General features: G+C 50.6%; 1 protein-coding gene across 1 annotated transcript in view; it reads right to left on the reverse strand.

Annotated features, from left to right (window-relative positions):
- CACNA2D4 (calcium voltage-gated channel auxiliary subunit alpha2delta 4) overlaps positions 1 to 25,803 on the reverse strand; it is a 176,359-nt gene that overhangs the window by 62,651 nt on the left and 87,905 nt on the right. The window contains exons 24-26 of the mRNA XM_064156008.1: positions 25,401 to 25,496; positions 23,460 to 23,587; positions 20,068 to 20,148 (exon numbers count right to left, since the gene is read on the reverse strand). Of these exons, the coding sequence (XP_064012078.1) occupies positions 20,068 to 20,148; positions 23,460 to 23,587; positions 25,401 to 25,496 (305 nt within the window). The remainder of the gene's footprint in view (positions 1 to 20,067; positions 20,149 to 23,459; positions 23,588 to 25,400; positions 25,497 to 25,803) is intronic.

The following is a 25,803-nucleotide window of genomic DNA, read 5'->3' on the forward strand; positions in this document are numbered from 1 at the left end:
CATGGTAACCTGCTCTAACCCGTCACCGTGGGTATTCCTGGGCGAGGAAGATGACACTGGAGGTCGTGCATCCGCAGCGCCTGGGGATGTGTGATCCCTGCCATCAGGAAAGGAGCTGGCAGCCAGCCCAGCTTTGCAAGAGTGTTCCTCTAGCAACCTGTGTTCAGAGCCCAGCACACAGCTCAGGTGGACCCTGCCAAGGCAAGTCACCTCCTTCTCCCTGCTCCAGCTGGATCCCGATGCTTTCAGACATCTCCAAGCCCTCCTGCTTGCTTCTCCTGGATCCCCGCGGAAGGGATGCACCCTGGCCCCCTCTGGTCCCAGACCCGTGGTTGCACTGACCCATGGGCATACAATATCAAGTCTTTAATCAAAGTCTGGAGCAGCAAAATCTCTCCTGGCCTAGACAGGGCCCTCAGAGGCAGACAGGATGCACTGGAATGCTTTAGCAAGACTTCCCTTTGACACAAGGATGCTCTCCAGAAAGCAGGATACGAGGCTGCCCTGGAACAAGGACTGGGAGAAGCACTTCAGGCACAAGCGTGCACACACACTGCACTTCCAGCACTCTGCCCCTGGGGAAGAGCAGGGCCCAACAAGATGTGAGGAGGAAGGACTCTTCCCCGTGCACTGTATAGCCATCAACCCATCCCATCTGCTGCAACCCTAGCCTGCTCTGAAGGGCAGAACTGGTGCACTGTAGACTCCAGATGTGTGCTACTGCTGCTCCACATTCCCAGCAAACCAGGACTAGACTCTGCCTGCTGGATCCAAACCTCTCCCCGACCTCCTTCTCTGGGGAGCTTCTCCCTTTACCATACTGGACTCGGCAATCATACTTGAAACGGGACTTGAGTCAGAGTGGTATATTTATAGAGCTCTATTTTACTTGCATCAACTAATGGTGACATTGCACAAAACAAATGGGACCTATATATGTGTGTGTGTGTGAGAGAGAGAGTGAGCAAGAGAGTGAGAGGCTTTTTAAGGGAGTAGACTAGGGGTAAAACGAATGTGAGGCAGGCAGGGGACAATGCAGAGGCTGAGGGGTGTGTGAAATCCTCCTGTCCCTGCACCTTCCCTGGGACCTCCTCCTGTCCTGACTATTTTTGCAGAGGTTGAGGGGTGTGTGAAATCCTCCTGTCCCTGCACCTTCCCTGGGACTCCCTCCTGTCCTGACTATTTTTGCAGAGGTTGAGGGGTGTGTGAAATCCTCCTGGCCCTGCACCTTCCCTGGGACTCCCTCCTGTCCTGACTATTTTTGCAGAGGTTGAGGGGTGTGTGAAATCCTCCTGGCCCTGCACCTTCCCTGGGACCTCCTCCTGTCCTGACTATTTTTGCAGAGGCTGAGGGGTGTGTGAAATCCTCCTGGCCCTGCACCTTCCCTGGGACCTCCTCCTGTCCTGACTATTTTTTCTTTCATGCTCACAACACTTTCTATACCTTGTGCTGTGGGGCTGATGATGACCTTGCCCCTCCTTTCCCTGCTTGTTTTTATTTCTAAGGCAGAAAGTCTGGATTCATCTCAACCCTAGAGAAGGGACTGCTATGCTTAGAAACCCACCCAGGAAAGGAGAAGACAGAAAAGGGGAACAGGGAGGGTTGCTGAGAAACATGAAGGGTGGCTGCTAGGAAGAGTCTCACTAGAAAGCAAATACTGTGCTTGAAAGGACAAGGACCTGTCCTCTCTGCACTGAAAGAGGAGTAACAGAGTTCATTGGGAAATTCTCTTCTTATCCCACTGCTGGCAAATGGGCTCTGTCTCTGTCCCCTAGCACACCTGGGAAACAGGCTGCTCTGGTGTGACTGAGATGTCTCTACAGGCTCTTTAGGGAGCAAGGTACCCCCAGTGCAGTCAGCAATTAACCTCTCCTGTTGCATACGGAAGGAGTCTCAGTGCTCCTTTGTGTGCTCAGGCAATGGCTTCCTGTGGTGTGTGAAGACAGAAGGGTCCTGCTCTCCCTGCGGGCAGATGAGAATCCCCCGGAGCACAGCCTGTGCTGCAGGCAGGTGCCTCAGTGCCAGATGCAGCTGCCTGCCATCAGGAAAGGGACAGGCAAGTCCAACGCATGTCAGGGTGATGCTGAGGCTGGCAGAGCCACAAGAAACACCCCTTCTGCTCCCCTTCCCCACACACCCATTTGTGGTACAGGTAAGCACACTTCTTGCAGGGAACAGATGGCACTTGTAATTTCTTTTCTCTTTTCATTACTGTTTGAGGGAGGGCAACAAGATTTTCTAACGATTGAATGGAGGTTTCTTTGGCATGAGACAGAACATTTTTAAAGGTATATTCTATTTCTGGCTTGTTGTTACAGAAGAACAATAAAGAATGTATTTTCCTATGCTCCTTCTTGTTTAAATGAGATCTCTGAGAGGAATCTTCCCTCCCCTCCCTGCAAAAGCAAACCCAGAGGAATACAGCCAACCAAGCAAGAAAAAAGCCCCCAGATCCCCACACAGATGTGTGGGTTTGAAGCCAGACTGAAGACACACACATGTCCTAGGCAAGCCTGCCCCTGCAGCCGAGGTGAGGCTGTAGGACTGAACACAGCCAAGGTGAGACCCTAGATCTAGAGGCACACAGAGAGCATGCTCCAGGGACACAGCCAGCCAAGGGCGATTGTGTAACCAGGATAAGATATTGTGGCAATCAGCTCATTACATAAAAGTAGAAAGGGCCAAATTAATCCCTGGTGTAAGAACGCCGAAGCCAACAGAGTTATATTCAGGTCAAATCTGATTCCAAAAGCTTTTTTTTTTGACTCTTTCTTTCTCTCTCCTTTTTTTTTTTCTTTTGCTTGGACTATAATGTTCAATCAAACTTAGAGTAACACACAGTAAGCTATGGACTCCTCTACCTCCAGGTTCCTGACCCTCCTCAGCAAGGTTATTTTGAAGCGAGTGGAAATTGCTACCTAATCCTATTGCACCCCCATGAATGCAAGCTGTCACCCCTAGAGCTAAGAGTCTCTCCACCAGCTGTTCACTGGCTGGCTCTAGCACACACAGCAGAGAAGTTTAAATTCCCCACTTCTGCACTTGCAGTGCTAAGCAGCCACAACTCACTCTGCAAGAAAAAAGCTCACCCTGGTGCGTGCATGAGGAGCCACAAAAGATTTTAAACCCCCCCTGCAAGCAAACCCCTGGGCTGCCATACTCACACCACAGCCACCCTGCTACACCCAGCCTGATCTTCAGAGAGAGACTGAGAGCAGGACTCAGATAATCTGATAACAGCTGAGGTGTGTATCCTGCTGAAACAGAGGTGCCACAAGAGAATCATAGAATGGGCTGGGTTGGGACCTCCAAAGCTCATCCAGTCTGACCCCTTCTGCACTCAGCAGGGACATCCTCAACTAGAGCAGGTTGTCCACAGTCCTGTTCAGACTAATCTTCAATATCTCCAGGGATGGGCCCCAACCACTTCCTTGGGCAGCCTGTTCCAGTGTTACACTATCCTCATGGCGCAAAACTTGCTCTTAACATCCAATCTCAATCTGCTCTGCTCTAGTCTGAAGCCATTGCCCCTGGTCCTGTCCCTGCAGGCCTTTGCAAACAGTCTCTCTGCAGCCTTCTTGTAGACCCCTTCAGACACTAGCAGGCTGCTCTTAGGTCTGCCTGGAGCCTTCTCTTCTCCAGGCTGAATGCCCCCAGCTCCCTCAGCCTGTCCTTGTAGCAGAGCTGCTCCAACCCCCTGACCATTTTCATGGCCCTCCTCTGCACCTTCTCCATCAGCTCTGTGTCCTTCCTATATTGAGGGCTCCAGAGCTGGATGCAGTACTCCAGGTGAGGTCTCACCAGAGCAGAGCAATCACCATTCTCCTTTAAGAGAGTGGCATCCATGACATGGTTTAACCTAACTTTGGCACATAGATGGAGGAGCACACACAGATACTACTACAAATTCACACAGCACCAGAAATGTAGAGCAGAAAACAAAGCAAAGCCAAGAGCTTCACCTGATGACTCTGGGCTATTTTTTTTCAGTTCCTGAATTATCTGGGAGCAGTTTGTGATTTTTTTGGTGATTTGATTGTTATTTGATTATCAGATACTGGCAAATGTGTTTGCCCTGCATACATATCTACTCCTGCACAGCTATAACACCACCTATCTAAACATGCAATTAATGTCTCTGTATGTAGTAGATATAAAATACAACTCAAGTTCTGCTGGGGGAGGTCTAGGTTGGATGTTAGGAGGAAGTTGTTGGCAGAGAGAGTGATTGGCATTGGAATGGGCTGCCCAGGGAGGTGGTGGAGTCGCCATCCCTGGAGGTGTTCAGGAAAGCCTGGATGGGGCACTTAGTGCCATGGTCTGGTTGAGTGGCTAGGGCTGGGTGCTAGGTTGGGCTGGATGATTCCAACCTGGTTAATTCTATCAGTGATTCTATGAATTCCTCCTCAGGATCTCGTTACTCAGCAGCTTGCTGTGTTGGCTTGGACAGCTTTTGGTAGAACTGATTGGAAGCACAGATCAGACTGTCAGCTCCTATACTCTGATTAGACAAGTGCAAGTCCTAGCATGGGATTTCTGAGGACCAAAAAGCTTTGCCTCAGAGAATTCTGTGCAATACAGACCAAGGAACAAGCATTTCCTCATGAGAACGGTTAGAGAATGGAGTGCAAGGATTTCCTGGGTCATACTGTGGAGCTCTCCACATCAGTATCAACCCTGGAAACCTGAGGACTAGGCAGTATCCCCAGAGCTTTTCTCCCTTTAGAGGATGGGAGAGAAGCAACAAACAAGGGCTAGACCTCTCCTTCCCACAGTGGCACTGTGCTGCAGCCAGGCAGAAGCCACAGGCAGGGCACCAAGGAGAAAGCAAAGCATAATGCTAAGAATAACTGCCTGGTGTGAAGCTACTGGGCCAGTACAACAATGTGATGCTCTTTGCTGCGGGCTCTAAGCCGAGATTTAGCCCCTCACATTTGCTTCTCCTGTGTTCTAACTTGGGAATAAACTTGTTTGTCAGAACAAGTGCAGAAAATCAACTTGCAAAGGGCACCAAGCGAGCGACAAACGCAGGTACTTCATGGGAGGAAATCTGCACAGCCAATATACTGAGATAGTCAACCAGCTCTGCATAAAGCTCAAGGGAAATAGCCAGAATAACAACAATGCTTTGCATTTCTATAGTGCTTGCCTTTGGCAGCTCTCTGGGAGCTTGCAAACATTAATGAATTCACAGAGGCAGAGATTCAGAGAGTATAAAGGCCAGAAGGGACTTTAGATCATCCTGCCTGACCTTCTGCCTATCGCACGCTACTTGGAAAGTGTGCAGAAAGCAACCACAGACATTGAGGGTGGCAGAAAATGCTGGGCTGAGAAAGGCTTACAGAGCTCAAGCTGCTTAGCTTATGAAACAGAAAACAGACAAGTTCTTCTGTGGAAAGTCCAGCAGTGAGTGGTTACATGCTGCTAGGGCAAATCTTCCAGAGAGACATCTACTTTTCATCTTGAGAACATCCTAGAGGTGAAAACTCTTCTCTTGCTAGCTGGCCATGATAGCCACCCATGTTCACTGTCAGCATTCATGCTGAATGGCTCATATGAATCTGTCTGTTTGCCTCTCTCCTAGATCAACAAAAAGAAAGGACTTCCAGTGGCCAACACTTCTCCCAGTGAAGACACTTTAGGCTCTAATAAAATAATCTCTAGATTTGCCTCTCCCCTAGATTAACACAAAGAAAGGACTTCCAGTGGCCAACACCACTCCCAGTGAAGGCACTTTAGGCTCTAATAAAATAATCTCTAGATTTGCCTCTCCCCTAGATTAACAAAAAGAAAGGACTTCCAGTAGTCAACACCACTGCCAGTGAAGGCACTTTAGGCTCTAATAAAATAATCTCTAGATTTGCCTCTCCCCTAGATGAACAAAAAGAAAGGACTTCCAGTGGCCAACACCACTCCCAGTGAAGGCACTTTAGGCTCTAATAAAATAATCTCTAGATTTGCCTCTCCCCTAGATTAACACAAAGAAAGGACTTCCAGTAGCCAACACCACTCCCAGTGAAGGCACTTTAGGCTCTAATAAAATAATCTCTTAGCCTTTGCCTCTCCCCTAGATCAACAAAAAGAAAGGACTTCCAGTGGCCAACACCACTCCCAGTGAAGGCACTTTAGGCTCTAATAAAATAATCTCCAGATTTGCCTCTCCTCTAGATTAACAAAAAGAAAGGACTCCCAGTGGCCAACACTTCTCCCAGTGAAGACACTTTAGGCTCTAATAAAATAATCTCTAGATTTGCCTCTCCCCTAGATTAACACAAAGAAAGGACTTCACACACACAGTATCACCAAGGTTGGAAGAGACCTCACAGATCATCAAGTCCAACCCTTTACCACAGTGCCCAAGGCTAGACCATGGCACCAAGTGCCACATCCAACCTTGCCTTGAACAGCTCCAGGGACGGCGACTCCACCACCTCCCCGGGCAGCCCATTCCAGTGTCCAATGACTCTCTCAGTGAAGAACTTTCTCCTCACCTTGAGCCGAAATTTCCCCTGGTGCAGCCTGAGGCTGTGTCCTCTTGTTCTGGTGCTGGCCACCTGAGAGAAGAGAGCAACCTCCTCCTGGCCACAACCACCCCTCAGGTAGTTGTAGACAGCAATAAGGTCACCCCTGAGCCTCCTCTTCTCCAGTAGCCAACACTTCTCCCAGTGAAAGCAGAAGACCTCTCAGTCTTCTTTTTGGTAAAACAAGCATTTGAGTTAAGTCTTTTGCTGGAAAGAGTTTCATTCCCTCTGCATCAGCACTGTTTGCCCTGCCTGTTCATTTTCCACCCCCAGTTTCCAATATGCACCTCAGCCACCAAAATCTGCCTTCTGTGCTGCAGATGCTGCCCAGTTATTGCCATGCAACAGTAATTAGCACCTTGCCCTACCCCTTCCCACCAAACAGTGTCTCACAGAACACTTGCTAGGCTGTGTGAACGTTGTTCCTGCTTTAAAGATGGAGGCAGCCAGAAACACTTCTGAGAGGATCACATTATGGGCAACTGGTCCTGATCTCACTTATGACCAGTATAAACTGACAGGATTTTAAACAAGGCTTGCCATACCATAGAATCAACCAGGTTGGAAGAGACCTCCAAGATCATCCAGTCCAACCTATCCCTTATCTACGCAGTTCTTGGCAACAGAAGACTCCAGCCCTTGATTTAAACTGATGGGCCCCTCCTAGCAGCCTCCACTTTCACATCCACTGGTGGGTTATATGGTTCACCTTTCATGCCTCCCCCACCAGACACAACCACTTTTGATTCCTCAGCTATTTCTCCTCTCTTCTCCTTATTTTCACCCTCTTGTGACTGATCATCCCCTTGTCGGTGGCTGCCTCTGACCAGCTGCCTTTCAGATTCTCCCTTCTCTGATCTCCTCAGCTGTCACTTCTCAGCTGCCACAGAACACACCAGCCCCCACACCCCCATCTGCTTTTTAGAGGCTTGTTATCACAAGCAAAGGCTTCTCTGCTCAACTCTTCACTACCTTGCAAAATCCACCTCCATCAAGAGAAACCACCACGTGGACAAAGGCTGAGAGAAGGGGTTTAGGTCAGCCCTACCTTCTGGCCTCGCAGGTGCTGCGTTTGGCCTTTCAGCTGCATTATCAAGCCCATTTTTGTCCAGTCATGACTTAAACCACCCACTATGTGAATGATACAGCTAAGAGGCCCAGCTTTGTGCTGTGGCAAACAGGGAGTGTCCTGAGACACGGCTCTGTGGCTCACTTGCTTGCTGGTAACTGTATTGCGGCATGGGGAGACAAGGGACTGGAGCTGTTCCCTAGGGATGGAGAAGAGACTGCAGGCTAGCAGGCTGCTTACAGGCTTCTCAAGCTTCAGTGTAAGCTTATTTGTCTTTTTACCTTAGATTCTGGCTAAAGCTGCATTAGCCTAATGTCAAGAAATCTCCTTGCTAATTTTCCATCCTAAATATTTCCATGCTCTATCTGTACTACTGCTATCTGGCCCTGGCCAGCCTGATCTAGGGTAGGGTGTCCCTGCCCATGGCAGGGGGCTTGGAACTAGATGATCCTTGTGACTGATTCTATGATTCTACAGTGCCTTCACACAAGCTGTGTGCTTTAGCTGAAGCTTTTGCTCCAAGAAGCATTTATTACAGCAGTCCTATCCACTGTGGTCTTTGTTGCATGGGGCTAAACAAGCTGGGCTCTCCCAGGTTCCTCTCACAAAGTCAGGTCTCTCCTTCCTCTCATCATCACAGAATCATAGAAACATGCAGGTTGGCAAAGCCCCTCAGGAGCACCAAGTCCAACCTAGAACCCTGCTCTACATGATTCACCTTAAACAATATCCCCAAGCACCACATTCAAACAACATTTAAACATATCCAGGGTTGGTGACTCCACCACCTCCCTGGGCAGCTCATTCCAGTGCCTGACCACTCTTTCCATGAAAAACATTTTCCTAATGTCCAATCTAAACCTCCCCAGCCTCAGCTTGAGGCCATTCTCCCTTATTCCATCTCCAATCACTTGTGAGAAGAGCCCAGCAGCAGCCTCTCCACAATGTCCCTTCAGGGAGTTGTAGACATCTTTCTGTCCTGTCTGTACCTGTCTCACTCTGTATTCTTTTTGCCAGAACTCTAAGGTGAACTAGAGGAGAGGCTCTACAGGGGTTGGGGTAGGAGTGAGCACCAGTGCACCTCCATCCCCACCGGGATCAACTCCCCAGCTATCTTCTAGGACAACTTTTGCTCCATCCATGCTGCAACACAGCATTACTTGCCATCCCCTAGCACAGAAGCTCTCAGAATTCCTCTCCTGAGCTTTCTCATGCTCTGTTTATCCCTCCATCCACCCAGCTGCCTTCTGGAAGAGATCCTGGGACAGAACTCAGCAGATGACAAAGACTCATTGAATTTTAGGGGGGCAACAGAGCCTACATTGAGGATCCCTACTGAGATGTGGCAAAACGAGCCCAGCAGCTCCCAGAGGCTGCCTCTAGTCCTGCTTGCTACACTCTCTGGCAGATCTCATGGAGTTCCCAGCTTGCAGAAGAACTCTAACTGTAGTTCTTGTTTATATGACACCTTGACTGCTGTACTACTGCAGTTAATTTTGCTTCTGGTACTCCTGCCAGAATCAAATAAGGCTTTCTCTATAATACCCTGGTCCTTCCCTGTAGCAGCAATTCCTTCTAGTGCTGACTCACCAGGACTATTCCTCACTACCTATTGCTACCTGAACCAGACAAGGACTAATCCCACGGCTGACCAAGGGAGAATGTTGCAAGCAGTGTTTTGCTAGACAGGTGAACTTGCTGCTGCTGACTTCTACCTCCCTGCCCCTTACAATCCTCCTCCTTCCCTGTTCTCCAGTCTGACAGTTTTTCCTGTGGCACTGTATCAAGTGCTTTACTGAAACACAGAGCTGAGACCATGGAAATTTCTTTTGCCTCCAGGAAAACACTCAGCCTAAAGAAAGCTCTTGGGTTAGTCTGCTATGACCCAGCATTGATAAACCCAGATTGCCTGATTCCCTCTCCCCCCTGACTCCTTGATAATAATCACACTTTCCTTCAAGACCTCCTCTAAAGTGCTACAGACATTAGGGAAGTCACAGTGACAGGTCTGAGACTGACTCATCTTTCCCCCTTCCTTAACCCTCACAGCTGAACGTTCACTTTTCCAGCGTGCATGGAGTTGTCACTGTGGGCAGAGTGGAAAACACAAAGTCCTTGCTCTAAGCCTGTGTTTCCACATGCCAGCTCTCCCAGAGCTGGAGAGCAACCAGGCCCAGTGCTGCGAGGGCACTAAGCAGCTTGAGCTGCTGATTCCAGTGGTCAGCTTGTTTCTTTCCCCAAGGACAATGTTGCTGTCCTCATCAGTAACTTGGACACAGAGCCCTTTGGTTTTGGCTCAGATTATTGCCCCTTTTGATCTTGACTTTGCTCCTACTGCCCAGGAGTAGCCTGACTTCTTATTCTCTTTCTTTCTCTCTCCTTTTTCTCCCCAGATATCTGAATAATTTTTTTGCTGTTTGTTTTAATCCCCTTTGCAAGGTCTAGCTCAGCTTGATTTGTAAACAATCCTCTCTTTATCCCAACGTTGCCTGACCTCTAAGACAGCTTTCTTCACTGCCTGTTCTTTTTCCATCCCACAGAGCCTTTCTTCAAAGCTTGCTTAAGGAACCCAAGCAGTTGCCTGTTGTGGCAGACAGATGGAGGGCAACAGAAACAGGCATTGCCATTTACTGGCTCCACCCAAAGCTCCACACTCCAGCCTGCACTGCTGCCTGTGACAGCGGTGCCAAAACCCAGCAGCAGACCACCCCTTCATGCAACCTGTGCAAGCAGCATTGCCCACATCTCACCTATTACCTACATGCACAACATCTCCCCCCTGCCTTCTGAATGCCCTGGGAAAGCCTGGTGCTTCTCAGGACTCCTAGCAGGAGCTGCCAGGGAGCAGTGCCTGGCATTTCTGGGCTCCTCAATTCAAGAGAGATGCTGAGATGCTGGAACATGTCCAGAGAAGGGCAAGGAAGCTGGTGAGGGGCCTGGAGCACAGCCCTGTGAGGAGCTGGGGGTGTGCAGCCTGGAGAAGAGAAGGCTCAGAGCAGAGCTCATTGCTGTCTGCAACTACCTGAAGGGAGGCTGTAGCCAGGTGGGGTTGGGCTCTTCTCTCCAGCACCCAGTGACAGAACAAGAGGACACAGTCTCAAACTGCACCAGGGCAGGTTCAGGCTGGATGTTAGGTGGAAATTCTTCATGGAAAGAATGACTGCCCATTGGAAAGGGCTACCTGGGGAGGTGGTCACCATCCCTGGAGGTGCTTACAAGGAGGCTGGATGAGGCACTTGGTGCCATGGTTTAGTTAATTAGAAGGGTTAGGTTGGACTCAATGATCCTCGAGGTCTTTTCCAACCTGGTTAATTCTGTGATTCCATGACTCCCTTTTACAAGGAGATGAGTAGTGGGCACAAGCTACTCCTGGGGGGACTCTGATTCCACATGGGAGAAAAAAAAAATCACAGGCATTAGAATAATCTCTCCAAGGAAGTGGCCAAGTCCCCAGCAGTGGATACTTTTAAGATTCAGCAGCACAGGGTGCTGGGCCATCTTATCTCACTGAGAGCCATGAAAGTGGTCAGGGGGTTGGAGCAGCTCTGCTATGAGAACAGGCTGAGGGAGCAGGGGGTGTTCAGCCTGGAGAAGAGAAGACTCCAGGCAAACTTAACAGCAGCCTGCCAGTGCCTGAAGGGGGCTAAAACAAGGGGACAGGATGAGTGCAATGGCTTCAGATTAAAGCAGAGCAGAATTAGATTGGATGTTAAGAACAAGCTCTGCAGCATGAGGATAGTGGAACACTGGAACAGGTTGCACAGGGAAGCGTTTGGGGGCCAATCCCTGGGGATACTAAAGGTGAGGCTGGACAGGGCTGCAGGCAACCTGCTCTAGCTGAGGATGTCCCTGCTGAGTGCAGAGGGGGTTGGACTGGATGAGCTTTGGAGGTCCCTTCCAGCCCAGCCCACTCTGTGATTCTGTGATCTATGCTATGCTTCTGCCAAGAAAGGCTGAAGCAGATGATCCTGGAGATCCCTTCTAGTCTGGTATCCTATGATGCATCTGTGCATACACTCAGTTGCACAAAGAGGCAGGTACCACAGCCACACGAGGAACTGCAGAGACACTGGGCATGCAGGGACACTGGGCATGCAGGGACACACAGCCATGCAGGGACACACAGCCATGCAGGGACACTGGGCATGCAGGGACACACAGCCATGCAGGGACACACAGCCATGCAGGGACATTGTGCATGTAGATAGAGCCATGCAGGGACACTGTGCATGTAGATAGAGCCATGCAGGGACATTGTGCATGTAGATAGAGCCATGCAGGGACACTGTGCATGCAGATAGAGCCATGCATGGACACTGTGCATGCAGACACTGCCATGCAGGGACATTGGGCATGCAGGGACACACAGCCATGCAGGGACATTGGGCATGCAGATACACACAGCCATGCAGGGACACTGTGCATGCAAATAGAGCCATGCAGGGACACTGGGCATGCAGACACTGCCATGCAGGGACATTGGGCATGCAGATACACACAGCCATGCTCATCTGCCCTCATGCACACTGCAGCTACATAGACTTTATGAGTTGGTGTGACCCTGGGCAGTACCCAGGTCCTTGCTGATGCTGGCTAGGTAGGAGTTAACACAAGAGAGGCTGGGAAGGAAGTTAAAACAGGGGAAAAAAAAACCCAAAAGTTGAAATCCCAGCACATGATCCTTCTCCTATCACATCTGTGAATCCTGGAGCGCGAGAGTAATTGTCTGCCATGAGTCAGAGCAAAAGGCACAAGGAAATGGTTGCCATGGCAACCTGTGCACTGCTCTAATTCAGCTCAGAATTAAAATGATATCAAATAATTTGCAAGCAAAAGGAGCACAGCAAAGGCACTGGGTGCCAATCTCAAAAATCCAGCTCTATGCAAGCCTCTTTCCAGAGGCAGTGTGAAGGGCTCTTCTCCCTCCAGGCATGGCAGTTGTGGCAATCAGAGGAGCTATAGAGACAGCAGTGATGGATAACCTTAGAATCATAGAATAGAATCAGAGAATCAAGCAGGTTGGAAGAGACCTCAAACATCATGCAGTTCAACCTAGCACCCAGCCCTGGCCAATGAACCAGACCATGGCACTAAGTGCCTCATTCAGGCTTTGCTTGAACACCTCCAGGGATGGCAACTCCACCACCTCCCTGGGCAGCCCATTCCAATGCCAATCACTCTCTCTGCCAACAACTTCCTCCTAACATCCAGCCTAGACCTCCCCTGGCACAATTTGAGACTGTGTCCCCTCGTTCTGTTACTGAGACAGAATAAGGGGGAATGGCCTCCAGATAAGACTGGGGGGGTTAGATTGGACATTAGGAAAGTTTTTCACAGAGAGAGTGGTCAGACACTGGAATGAGCTGCCCAGGGAGGTGGTGGAGTCACTCACCCTGGATGTGTTTCAGGGTCGTTTGGGTGTGGTGCTTGGGGATATGGTTTAAGGTGAATCTTGTAGAGCAGGGTTCTAGGTTGGACTTGATGCTCCTGAGGGGCTTTTGGGTGTTTCTGTGATCTCTGTGATTAAAAGGAAGAAGGGCAGCACTGCTTCTGATTTTCACAGTGCACATTCACAGAGTCAGTTGCTCTCAGGTTCTGTATGAGTAGAATTATGCTGGTTTCTGACCCAGTCTAGTAAAGCAATTTCAGTTCTCCAGCTTGCCTACTGCTGCCATGTAAAAGGTGCTTATGCTGCTGTAGCTAATTAGGAAGAAGTTCTTTCCAGGGAGGGTGGTGAGACACTGGCACAGGTTGCCCAGGGAGGTGTTCAGGACCAGGTTGGATGAAGCCTTGAGTGACTTGTTCCAATGGGAGGTGTCCTTGCCTATGGCAGGGGCATTAAACTGGATGAACTTTGAGGTCTCTTCCAAGCTAAACCATTCTATGATTTTAATTTCAGCAGCTCCACCAGGTGCAGCTGTCACTTTTGGGAGAGGAGGTTGAAATGCTTTATCCACTCAAGAAACAAAACTGTAGGAATACAGAGCTGTGTGTAGATTAGTTTGGAAAGATGCCACAGCAACAGAATTGCTGCAAAAGCCACCTGCAGCTCCTGCCTCTGCTCACTGGTGACAGGCAGGAGGTAGCCAAAACTGGGAACCAAGGATGAAGAAGAAGGAGAGGCAACAGAACTGCTGCAAAAGCCTCCTGCAGCTCCTGCCTCTGCTCACTGGTGACAGGCAGGAGGTAGCCAAAACTGGGAAGCAAGGATGAAGACAGAGAGGCACCAAGGTAGCCTGTAATCACTTTTGAAATGAAGAGCCTCTGTTGGACTGGGGGAGGTAGCATTTTGTCCAGCTGTACAATGGCAAAAGTACAATCTGCTGTGAGCACAGACTGAAAGAGCTGGGGCTGTGCAGGCTGGAGAAGAGGAGGCTCCCAGGTGACCTTCTTGTGGCCTTCCAGGATCTGAAGGGGGCTACAAAAAAGCTGGGGAGGGGCTTTTTAGGCTCTCAGGGAGTGACAGGACTGGGGAGAATGGAGCAAAGCTGGAAGTGGGGAGATTCAGACTGGACTTGAGGAGGAAGTTCTTGAGCATGAGAGTGGTGAGAGCAAGGAATAGGTTGCCCAAGGAGGTGGTTGAGGCTCCGTCCCTGGAGGTGTTTAAGGCCAGGCTGGATGAGGCTGTGGCCAGCCTGCTCTAGGGTAGGGTGTCCCTGGGCATGGCAGGGGGGTTGGAACTAACTGATCCTTGTGGTCCCTTCCAACCCTGATTGCTTCTATGATTCTATACTTCCCATTATCTATTTTTCAGGCTGATTGATTTCAAATGCTTTAAGAGAAGAAATCTAAGCTCTTTTGAAAATCTGCTCCTGCTGGGAGTACAGAGCTCCTCTGAAAACACTGACCTTAATAACTCAGTGTCCTCAAACCCTCTCTGTCACATAGAGACAATATTCCTCTTCTCTCACCTTTCTTTGAGCTGGCCTAGAAATGCTCCCAAATACCTCTGTATCTGCTGTTGCCATCATTAGGATGATGACTTCACTGCAGTCCAAACACTGCAGATAAGAACCAACAGTAAGTTTAAGGAGAATCATCAAATTGGTGTGGCTGGAAATGATCTTTAAGCTCATCCAGGCCAATCACTCTCTAACTCTACCAAGGCTGGTGCTATACTATGCCTCTCAGCACCACATCTCTGTGGCTTTTCAACACCTCCAGCATGGGCATTCAACCACCTCCCTGGGGAGCCCATTCCAGCATCTGAGAACCCTTTCAGTGAAGAAGTTTCTTCTAATATCCAAACTAAGTCTCCTCTGGCACAACTTGAGGCCATTTCCTCTTGTTCTGTCAATTCTTACTAAGAAGAAAAGACTTTCAGTATCTGAAGGGGGCCTACGAGAAAGCTGGGGAGGGACTTTTTAGGGTGTCAGGGAGTGACAGGACTGGGGGGAATGGAGCAAAGCTGGAGGTGGGGAGATTGAGAGTGGCTGTGAGGAGGAAGTTGTTGAGCATGAGAGTGGTGAGAGGCTGGAATGGGTTGCCCAGGGAGGTGGTTGAGGCCCCATCCCTGGAGGTATTTAAGGCCAGGCTGGATGGGGCTCTGGCCAGCCTGATCTGGGGTAAGGTGTCCTTACCCATGGCAAGGGGGTTGGAACTGACTGGTCCTTGTGGTCCCTTCCAACTCTGCCTGATTCTATTATTCTAAGAATTTCTTCACCATGAGGGTGGTGAGAGGCTGGAACGGGTTGCCCAGGGAGGTGGTGAAAGCTTCATCCTTGAAGGTGTTTAAGGCCAGCCTGGATGAAGCTCTAGACAGCCTGATCTAGTGTGAGGTGTCCCTGCCCATGGCAAGGGGGTTGGAACTAGGTGATCCTTGTGGTCCCTTCCAACTCTGACTGATTCTATGATAGATAGACAGACAGATGGATTCCATGATTCTATGATAGATAGACAGACAGATGGGTTCCATGATTCTATGATAGATAGACAGACAGATGGGTTCCATGATTCTATGATAGATAGACAGACAGATGGATTCCATGATTCTATGACAGATAGACAGACAGATAGATTCCATGATTCTATGACAGATAGACAGACAGATGGATTCCATGATTCTATGATAGATAGACAGACAGATGGATTCCATGATTCTATGATAGATAGACAGACAGATGGGTTTCATGATTCTATGATAGATAGACAGACAGATGGATTCCATGATTCTATGATAGATAGACAGACAGATGGATTCCATGATTCTATGATAGACAGAACTCTGGTAATTCTATGACACCCACCTCACTACAACCTCCTCTCCCCACCAACCTCTTCTGGCTCAGAACCAGCCTGGGCTTTGAATCTCCACTTATGTCTGTGACTTCACAAACAGACACAGTGCTCAGCAAGAGACCTTAGCACAGGGACACCTCATACAAACAGGGGAAAGAGGTATCCTGCATCTCTCAAATCCCCATTTGGATTTCTTCTATTGGGCACCAGGGAGCCTGCACACTCCCCATGGTTTGTAGGCTTCATCTGTGATAAGACAACAGCCATGGCCAGAAACCTAATGGCAAGAAGCCTCTACTTGCCCCTGTTGGGACTGGCAGGCAGTTGTCAAGCTCCTAACTTTAGCAGGGAGAAGATCAAGCAGTGCAAGGGACATCATACCCAGCCCAAAGTGCCAGCTAAACTCCTGCACAGATCCCAGCAGCTTCACTGGGCAGTCACTAAAAGCTTCTGTCAGCAGCTCTCTGTGGTTTCTGCTGTGCACCCCCTGAGCACCAGAGAGCCCCAAGCTACTGACTCACGGGAGGGCAGCAGATGACAGAGCTATCTGGGGCAGGACTTGGCTTGGGGAGAGTGCCACCACAATTCCAACAAACTTAGTGCCTGTGAAAGATCCTGCACTGACACCCCAGGAGATTAGCTGCCTTCTAATTAATTAGAATTAATCATCCAGGCATTACTTAATGTTTGCATAATGCTTTGAAGTGCCCAAGCACAATACAGGAGGCAGATATTATTAACTCAAAGAAACAGGTAGAGCCAAGGCAAGGGTAGGGTTTGCCTGTGTGGCCTCTCAGGAAAGAACCCACAGCAACTCAGCTTGCACAAGCAGATTGTGCCTTGGCTCTGCCATGGTCTCCAAGAGACCTGTGGGTACCTTAAACCCTTTGTGTGTGTGCTCCTCGTGCCCCAGAAGCCTGGTGCAGAGGGGAAGGAGAGAGATGGGTGAAAAGGGGAGGAGGTAGGGCAGGGCAGAGGATGCCTCCCTCCTGAGTATGGCCACCTGCTCACTTGTCCTTGTGTGAAGCAGCATCTCTATCAGTGAGAGGAGCACCTCAGACCCCCCCCCCAGCCCATTCTGTGATTTCTTACTGAGCTAAGACAGACCAAAATGGGAAGAAGGAGGCCCTTGTACTCCTCCTCCATCCCTGTTCTCAGCCCTCCAGCCTGACAGCTCTCTAATCCCAGCTGACTGCTCCCTCATGCCATGCCTTTCTCCAGGCCTGTGTCATCTTCCTGGACGTTTGATTTCACCAGTTTGCCCTGCTCTGCCTTGGCTGGGGACTGCCATTCAGCTGCCAGAAGAAAAGAGGCCCAACGCTCCCTGTCACTGGCGTCCTCCCCATGGGGGCAACTGGGGATGCTCTCTCCCCAAAGGCATGGCTGCAAATCCCAGAGCTTAGTTTTTCACTGCATGCATAGTGAACATTTCAGAGTGCTTACAAATGCCCCCCCAAGCACCAGGGAGTCAAACAAGTGACAGCAACAATCAGTGGCAGAGTGACAAGCTGCTTTGTACCACTTGCACTTCTACAGGGGCACTTCAGAAGCCTCTCTCCTTTCCCTTTTATAGCACTAGGACTGCTTTCACCCACAAACCACAACCCTACCCAGGTATTCAGCCTTCTGGGAACTAGTGCAGGGTACCAAACTTCTGGTGGCACCCTAGCCATAAATGAACATGGGATCAGCCCCACTGAGGCATCAGAATAAACAACAGCAACAATCTGCATTCCATTCTTCTCTGATTGCCTCTTACCCCATCTCCACTCAGCCCCCTTCTTTCACCTCTCTCCTGTACCCAGTGTAGGATCACAGCACTGCCCAGCATCATCTCCACTGCATCCTCTGCTGTGGGGTGAAGTTCTCTATATCAGCCACTCAGGATGATTACATGCATTAGTGTGAAGGGAAATGAAGGGAGACCTATACCCTTACTCTCAGAGCTGCTATCCTCGAGATCAGTGTTCACTGAATCAGAGAAGGGCTTAGGCTGGAAGAGACCTAATCTACATCTAGTAGATGAGAGACCTCATCGACTTCAAGCTCCCTGCCATGGGCAGGGACATCTCTCAACTAGCCTGAGGTCCCCCCCCATGCAACCTGGCCTCGAACATTTCCAGGCAGAGGGCATCCACATCCTCTCTGGAGAATCCATTCCAGTGTTTTGCCACCCTCCTAGTGAAGAATTTCTTCTAAGGCCCAATCCAAACCTATTCTTCTCCTGTTCTTCATTTCCCCTTGTCCTATTGCAGTAGACAGAGGTAGGTTGACCACAATTATTTCCTTTCTTTTCTTTTCCAGTCTACCAAAAGGTTCAGATATGGACATTGTCACTGCTGGAAATGAATCAAATGGAGATGCAGACTGTGCACCTTTCTGCTCCCTGAAGCCCTCAGATCTTGGTGTAAACTTGCAGATGGGACAGAACTTGACAAACTCTTCCACTCCTGCTGAAGTCAGTGGGGAGTAGAGGTGGAGGCCTAAAAGACTTTGGACCCTTTGGGAGCAGTGATTTGCCTCAGTGCTGTCATAGAGCACACAGTGTAGCTGAAATAGGAGTCATTTTCCTCAGTGCACAGGGAATGGGGAATGAAGAACCCCCAGCTCCATCCACCATGTGTGGAAGCTGAGGGAGGTGATTCTCCCCCTCTACTCTGCTCTGCTGAGACCCCACCTGGACTACTGCATCCAGTTCTGGAGCCTCTATTACAAGAGGGATGTGGAGATGCTGGAGTGTGTCCAGAGAAGGGCCATGAGGATGCTCAGAGGGCTGCAGCAGCTCTGCTGTGAGCACAGACTGAAAGAGTTGGGGCTGTGCAGGCTGCAGAAGAGGAGGCTCCCAGGTGACCTTCTTGTGGCCTTCCAGGATCTGAAGGGGGCTACAAAAGAGCTGGGGAGGGACATTTTAGACTATCAGGGAGTGACAGAACTGGGAGGAATGGAGCAAAGCTGGAGGTGGGGAGGTTCAGACTGGGTGTGAGGAGGAAGTTGTTGAGCATGAGAGTGGTGAGAGGCTGGAATGGGTTGCTCAGGGAGGTGGTTGAGGCCTCATGGCTGGAGGTGTTTAAGGCCAGGCTGGCTGAGGCTGTGGCCAGGCTGCTCTAGGGTAGGGTGTCCCTGCCCATGTCAGGGGGGTTGGAACTAGATGATCCCTGAGGTCCTTTGCAACCCTGACTGATTCTGTGAGTCTAAGTAAGCAAAAGTTGTTTGTGGTCAGGCCAGCTAATGTGTAGGCTGCTGGTAAGGACCTTTAAGGAATAAAATCAGTTGAGAATTAATCTAACTTGTGTGATCACCAGTGAGGAAACTGGTTTGTCCTGGGTCATTTCCACAGATGACAGAGCTTGGGCTTGATTGCTTTTCTTTTAACAGGATTTCCTTCTCTTATCCTCTTCTGTTTTCCCCATCCACCATTTCTCTGCAGAGGATGCTGCTCCTTCACAGCATGTCCACAAAAACAGTTGGCTCAGGTAGTTGTAGACAGCAATGAGCTCTGCCCTGAGCCTCCCCTTCTGCAGGCTGCACACCCCCAGCTCCCTCAGCCTCTCCTCACAGGGCACCAAGCTACACCTTCTCTTACCCCAGTACTCCCACACAGAGTGCTTAAGTTGGATAGGATGCCAGCACCATGGATTCATGTTCCTTGTTCCATTAACTGCCTGGTTCCTGTGCTCCCATAAAGGCTGAAGCAATTGCTGCAGAAAATGGTTAACTCTTCAGAAGCTTTGGGGTTGTGCTGCAAACAGTGCTCCTTACAGGTTTTCCACTGAAAGTCTGCCAAAAGGGGTTTAAAACTCAGACAAAGATAAATCTGGCAACCTCTGTGCCTGAGTTGGAAATGTAGCCACCAGACTGTTCCACCAGCAGAACCTCCAGCTGGGGTAACGATGGAGATGCACAAATGTGCTGCTGTTCCACACCCAAAAGTGCCTCCCGCAAACAGTGCAAAACCTGCAAGGACTTCTCCACCTACTCATGCTCCAGAGCAGCAGTCTCAGTCCACAGATTCACCAGCACTGAAGACAGGAAGCTTCTGTTCAAGCACACAGTTTCCCTCTCAGAAAGCCTCTTGGAGCCATTCAATACTTGTTCTAACAGTCCCTGTTTGCCACAGCACAGGCTGCTGTGCCTCTTGTCGCTTCCCTTCCACGACAAGCTGACACCTCTCAGCTCCCCCTCTCCACACAAGGCGCAAGGAGACCCGGAAAGATGAAAGGAGAAAGCAGGATGTCCTACCTGCAGCAACACCCATCTTCCCATCCACAGACACTGCCACAGCCGTGCTCACTGTCACCACTTTGGGCAGGCCACCTCCCTCTGTGTGGACACAAACACAACAAGCTTGATTAGCTTACCAGCAGAGAGGGGCAAAGCAGTGGGAGCAGCTTGCTCACACACTTTCACATCCAGAACTATGCCTCAGCTCTAAATCATCCAGGAGTTTGGAGGACTGCATCTGTCAGGACACAAAAGCAAACTCAAGAGCTATGACTAGAGGTCTTTTTCATGTCCCATGGTAAAAGCAGCACAAAAGGTAAAGGATTGCCCTCCTCAGCTATGGGCACCTAGAGCTTGTCTTGAGCCAGAAACTGCTCTGTCTCATGTACCAGCTAAACTCTGTAGGCAGAGGAGAAGCAGGACAGGTAATTCTGATGCAGACTCTCACACAGCAAAGGCCAAGCTCACATCCAGCTCTGCTACCCAAGCCAGACCAGCACTCCAAACTGGAAAGACAGATACAGCACTCCCAGGTACTCCTGGGGGCACTCCATTTTAGAAACAGTCTTCTGGGGCTTTGCTGCCTAAACTCTGTTATGCCCAAATGTCTCCCAATTATCCTTTAGCTGCTGCTTTAAGTGTCCTGTAGGTCTTGTGCCACATCTGCCAGCCCTGTCCAGATCCCCTAGCTCCCACAGGGCATTTAAAATAGCATGGCTGGATAGGTTTAAGCAACAGAACCCCAGCTCCTCTCTCATTGTTAGTGCAGTTGTTTCAGCCTGCACTTGTCCATGTGACAGATTCCATTTCTGTGTTGTTGGGGGTTGTTTTTAAGTCATTAGATTAGCTTCAGCTGGGGCACCTCTTTTGGAACTGCCAAGGGAGACTTTGAAGGTCAGCATGATTGATTTAGCCTGCGATTGATTCGCTCCTCATGTGCTGTGTGGAAATTTCTTGCTCAGGCAGATGGGTCAGGGCTTCCTTCCTTTGCAAGGGCTCCAACATTGCATTGCCAGGTAAGCTTTCATCATTCTTGTGTCCTGAGCATGACTCTGTGTTCACTGCAGTTTGACCTGCAGGTCTCTAACTCATTGTAATCATTTCTTTTAAAGAAATGAGCTCAGATTAACTTGCTTAAGGATGTCAGAAATGGTTGAGCCCTCATGAAACACAGAGAGGAGGGAGGGAAGGAGGGAGGGAAGGAGGGAGGGAAGGAGGGAGGGAAGGAGGGAGGGAAGGAGGGAGGGAGGGAGGGAGGGAGGGAGGGAGGGAGGGAGGGAAGGAGGGAGGAAAGGGAGGGAAGGAGGGAGGGAAGGAGGGAGGGAGGGAGGGAAGGAGGGAGGAAGGGAAGGAGAGAGGAAAGGGAGGGAGGGAGGGAAGGAGGGAGGGAGGGAAGGAGAGAGGAAAGGGAGGGAGGGAGGGAGGGAAGGAGAGAGGAAAGGGAGGAAGGAAGGAGCAAACCAAAAAACCCCAAACACCCAACACATGAGAGCCTCTGACTACAAGAGCAGTTCCATTTGACTAGCAGAGCTTTCCCTGCTCCTCTCTCTGGGCCTTTTAGAGCACTGACTGAATTATTCTGATGACCTGCAGCTATTCCCTGCTGATTGCTCCTGCAAGAGGGAGATCCCCAGGGTCCTTCCTCTTGATGAAAAGCTCATCTGCCATGAAAACCCTCGTCACAGGGCAGGCACGTACTGAGTCATGTGGGAAGCATGAAAAGGAGACTCCAGCACCTGATCATCAAGAATTCAATATAAGCTGGGTGGTCTGCTCTGGCTGAAAGGTGGAGCAGCCATGGGAAGGAAGGGCCTGGGCTGTGGAGCACCATGACTCAGAAGCACTGAGTGTTTCCTCCTGGCTCTTCACGGGCATGCTGTGTGATCTCAATCAGTCTCTTTAGGCTCAGCTGCTCACCTCTAAAGAGATTAACAATCTCCTTTGCAATTTAGGTCTTCAAGGCCAGGTACTACTTCTTACAATATGCCTGTAGGGTTTCCAGGTGAATGGGCTCCTGGACTTAAAACTTCTGACCAATAACCATGTCTTGCAAACCAAAACAAAACCCCAGTGGCAGCCACTTTTCTCCTGTCTTTGCCCAAGCAGAACTACCTGTGACTTCTAAGAATGCCACCTCAACTCCCAGATGCAGCATTTAGCCAGCAGTGACTACTGTGGTCTGGGTAACAGCTGCCCTCAGAAGCCCCACAGCATGCCACTGCCTGCTTTTCTAACCTCTCTTCTGCTCCAAAGAGCAAATGCTGTGGTAGGCAGGGAAGGCAAAGCTCCTTCCTGCCATGCCTCTCCCTCTCCCTACACTTGCCTTTTAAGTGAGATGTAAGGGTGCTGGGCAGAGAGAGGCTTTTGTTGAAGGTTTCAAGTATTTTCTCTTTCCACCCCTCTCTCTTTACATCCTGGTTCATCTCTTGCCTCCTAGTCTGGTTTTCTCCTCTTTGCTATTTGCTTTCCCACCCACCAGCTTCCCACCACTGTGCTACAAAAAGCTTTAACAGCTAAAGTGCTGAGCTCCACAACAGCGATGGAGTGTTGAGGGCCATGGAGGAGCACAGAGGGGAATTCTGCCTTCTGTGTATGAGTCTCAGATGTGTATGTTGTTTTGATTGTTTCTTTGTAGGCTCCTCTGCTCTCTTCCAGTCTTTTGAGGAAGTCCTGGCTGCCCCTTAAACTCACAGGGACCAAATTCCCATGCAAGAACCAGTGTACCTTACTTACTTCTCACGTTTGAGCTCCCTAACTGGCCAGGAGGTGCCAGCCTAGTAGCAGGATGGGACAGAAGCCTAATAAGAGAGTCTCACCAAGAGGGTGCTAGAGAAAAGCCTTTCTTTTTCCTCCACCATCTTCCATAGCAAATCCATCCTCTCCTGCCATGGGAAAAACGGGCACTCTCTAAACTTAGACTTGCTGGCTGAGTGCTTGCTGGTGCCTTAGCAGTCCTAGCTGTTATCTTCATCCAGTCCTCCTGATGATACCTCCCACACCTGCTCACGCCTACATGTCTAAGCCCTTCAGCCATACCTTTCCCTTCTCCTTCTCATGGTTCATAGATTCTCCAGCCCAAGGATCTTGTAGGTTCCTACCCCCTGCCTCCTTAAATCCTTCAGGCTGCTTGGACTCTCTGTTTACCCTCACGTCCTCTGCAACCTCATGTTACAGAGCCAGGACTGCCTTCCTTACAGCTTGTAGCTTTGTCTTTCTGCTGTGGCCGGTATCTCATTGACAGCTGCGTTGCCTCTATGCTAAGTGCACAGGTGATGCCAAAAGGCGAGGTCTCAGCACTCCCCGCAAAGCAGAAAGCAGGGATAAAGGGACTGGGACATGGGATGAGGTGCAAGATAGGAAATCCTTTTCTCTTCCCCTGGTGTCTGCTTTGGTGTTCAGGTTGGAGTTACCTGAATCATCCTCTGAGACAATGTTGTAGATGAAGCTCCCGGGGGGATGCTCAGCTGCCCGGCGGTACCACAGGGGGAAGTGGTCCATGGTGAAGATACTTTCCTTATCCTTCTGTGTCAGGAATTTCCTGCCGGGAGAAAACCCAGGGCAGCCTTTGTACAGTGTGAAGGAGCGGCAGTCCTCCTTGGGGCAATGCAGTGGGACCCCTAGGGCTGGGCTCATCATCTGGGGCTGCCCCTGCAGCAGCCCCGCGGGGCAGCGAAAGGCGCTGGGGTCCTCCCGGAGCACTGCTCGCCGCGGGCACTCCGCGGCAGTTTTTCAGCTCGCCCTGTGCCGCGCATCCCCGCCGGGCTCCCCCCCGGCAGCCGCACCGCATCTCGGCCGCTCGCTCGTTTCGGACCGGCAGCCGGGCAGCCCCCGGGCCCCTCCCCGCAGCGGGGCCGCAGCACGGCCGCCAGGTGCCGCTGTTGCCTTGGCCGAGGCTCCAGGCCGCGCCGCCGGCGCTCCCGAGGGCAGGCGAGGGCCAGCCGCGGACCCACTGCTGCCGCCGGCAGGGCGGGGGCGGCGGCGCCTCCGCGCAGCCTCCGCGGGAGGGAAGCTAAGGCAGGGTGCGCCCGGTGGAAAGCCATCCCTTACCGCAGGAGAATGCGGGGCAGCTGAGAAAAGGGACTTAGGGAGGCTGCTACAAGCCCCCCAGTCCCGCCAAAGCCCACCCCGGATCGCCATCGCTGTGTCTAAGCACTGCATCCCTCGAGGTGCGTGGAGTGCGAGACCGGAGCAAACGGCAGCTCCTAGAGGCAGGAAGGTGGGATCTGAAGGCAGGACAGGGCAGGCAGTCGGTGCTCAGGAGAGCTGTCACCAGTGTCAGGTCACTGGCTTGCCTGGAGGTCCCTACATCCTTGATGACAAATCCTCTTTCAGCCTCTCCTTTTGCTGTGCATTTTGACATAACAATAATTGTTCATTTATATTCTTCTTTCCTTTCCGGGGCGTCCAGAAGCACCCCTGTGATGTGTGGGAGTCTGTCACTGCCGTGTGGTGATTGCAGCTGCTCAAGAACACCGAAGGATGCTCCCGGTGAGCAGTGCGGGTTAGGAAATCAGCATCCTCCAGCACACGCTGTTTTCTGCCTTGCCACCAGAGCCTGGCTGCTCTGACTTAGGCAGACTAAGAAGCTGCTGACAGGGTGTCACCTTCCAGGCACAGTCGAGCTCTCTGCCTCGAACGTGTGACTCCTGTTTGGGGAACTCAGAGCCAGAGAAACAGCTGCCAAAAAGCTAAGGATCGCTACCGACACTGTCCCCTCCTGCTTCACCTGCTTCTGCTGCCTGTCCTTTCTTAAAGCAGCCTGCACATTCAGAACGCAACACAAACGCCAACTACAGCCTGTCCACGTCAAAACTCTCCACTGAGCACGCACTCTGCCTTGAGGGAGAGGAAAAATGAACGAATTGTATCTGACAGATGTCAGTCAACATCACTTAATGCCTCAGTGAAAGGCACCGGGAGGCTGCTGTGATGTGGGCAACGTTAAGAACCAGAACAGAATAAACCTGGAAGAGGAATTGAGGCAGAAAGATCAAAACTAGCCAAGCTGGAACGTCAGCAGGGCACTAGAGAGCAAAGCCTCTGCACTGCAAAATGGTCCTGGGGATATATAGTAACTGTGGACGTTTTTCTCTGGTTGGCTGACTCTAGTCAAAGCATGATTGAAAGTTTTCCCCTTGAAATAAATGCACTTTTGGGACAGTATTTGAAGAAAAAAACCTCAAAAGGACAAGGAAAAAAGACCTCAATTACCTGAACTTTGTAAAGTTCACACCCATGCCACCACAGTGCTGCTTGTTTTCTCTTTGTGTCTCCACAGCGACATTTCTAAGGCTGGTGCTGCCCCTTCAGAGTCACTGAGGCAAAGCTCTTGATGCAGTTCAGGGACTTACCGGTTGGAAATTTTCTCGGAGCCCACATACAGGGCACTCCTCATGAGTCCAGCCCGAGTGCCCAGGAATGCCATCTCAACACCTGCCTCGGCCTCCCTGTGAAACACAAACACACAAGCAGTTCTCAGAAGAACAGGAACTTCCTTGCAGCAAGCTGAAGGCACTTCAAACCAGAAGCCACACTTGGAGATGTGTTCCCAAGATGATTTGCAGTATTATGAATGGACTGTGTTCAGTTCTGGGCCCCCCAGTTTAGGAGGGACATTGAGATGCTTGAGCGTGTCCAGAGAAGGGCGACGAGGCTGGGGAGAGGCCTTGAGCACAGCCCTACGAGGAGAGGCTGAGGGAGCTGGGATTGGTTAGCCTGGAGAAGAGGAGGCTCAGGGGAGACCTTATTGCTGTC

The sequence above is a fragment of the Pogoniulus pusillus genome, chromosome 15 (assembly GCF_015220805.1).
Source record: "Pogoniulus pusillus isolate bPogPus1 chromosome 15, bPogPus1.pri, whole genome shotgun sequence".
NCBI classification, from domain to species: domain Eukaryota; kingdom Metazoa; phylum Chordata; class Aves; order Piciformes; family Lybiidae; genus Pogoniulus; species Pogoniulus pusillus.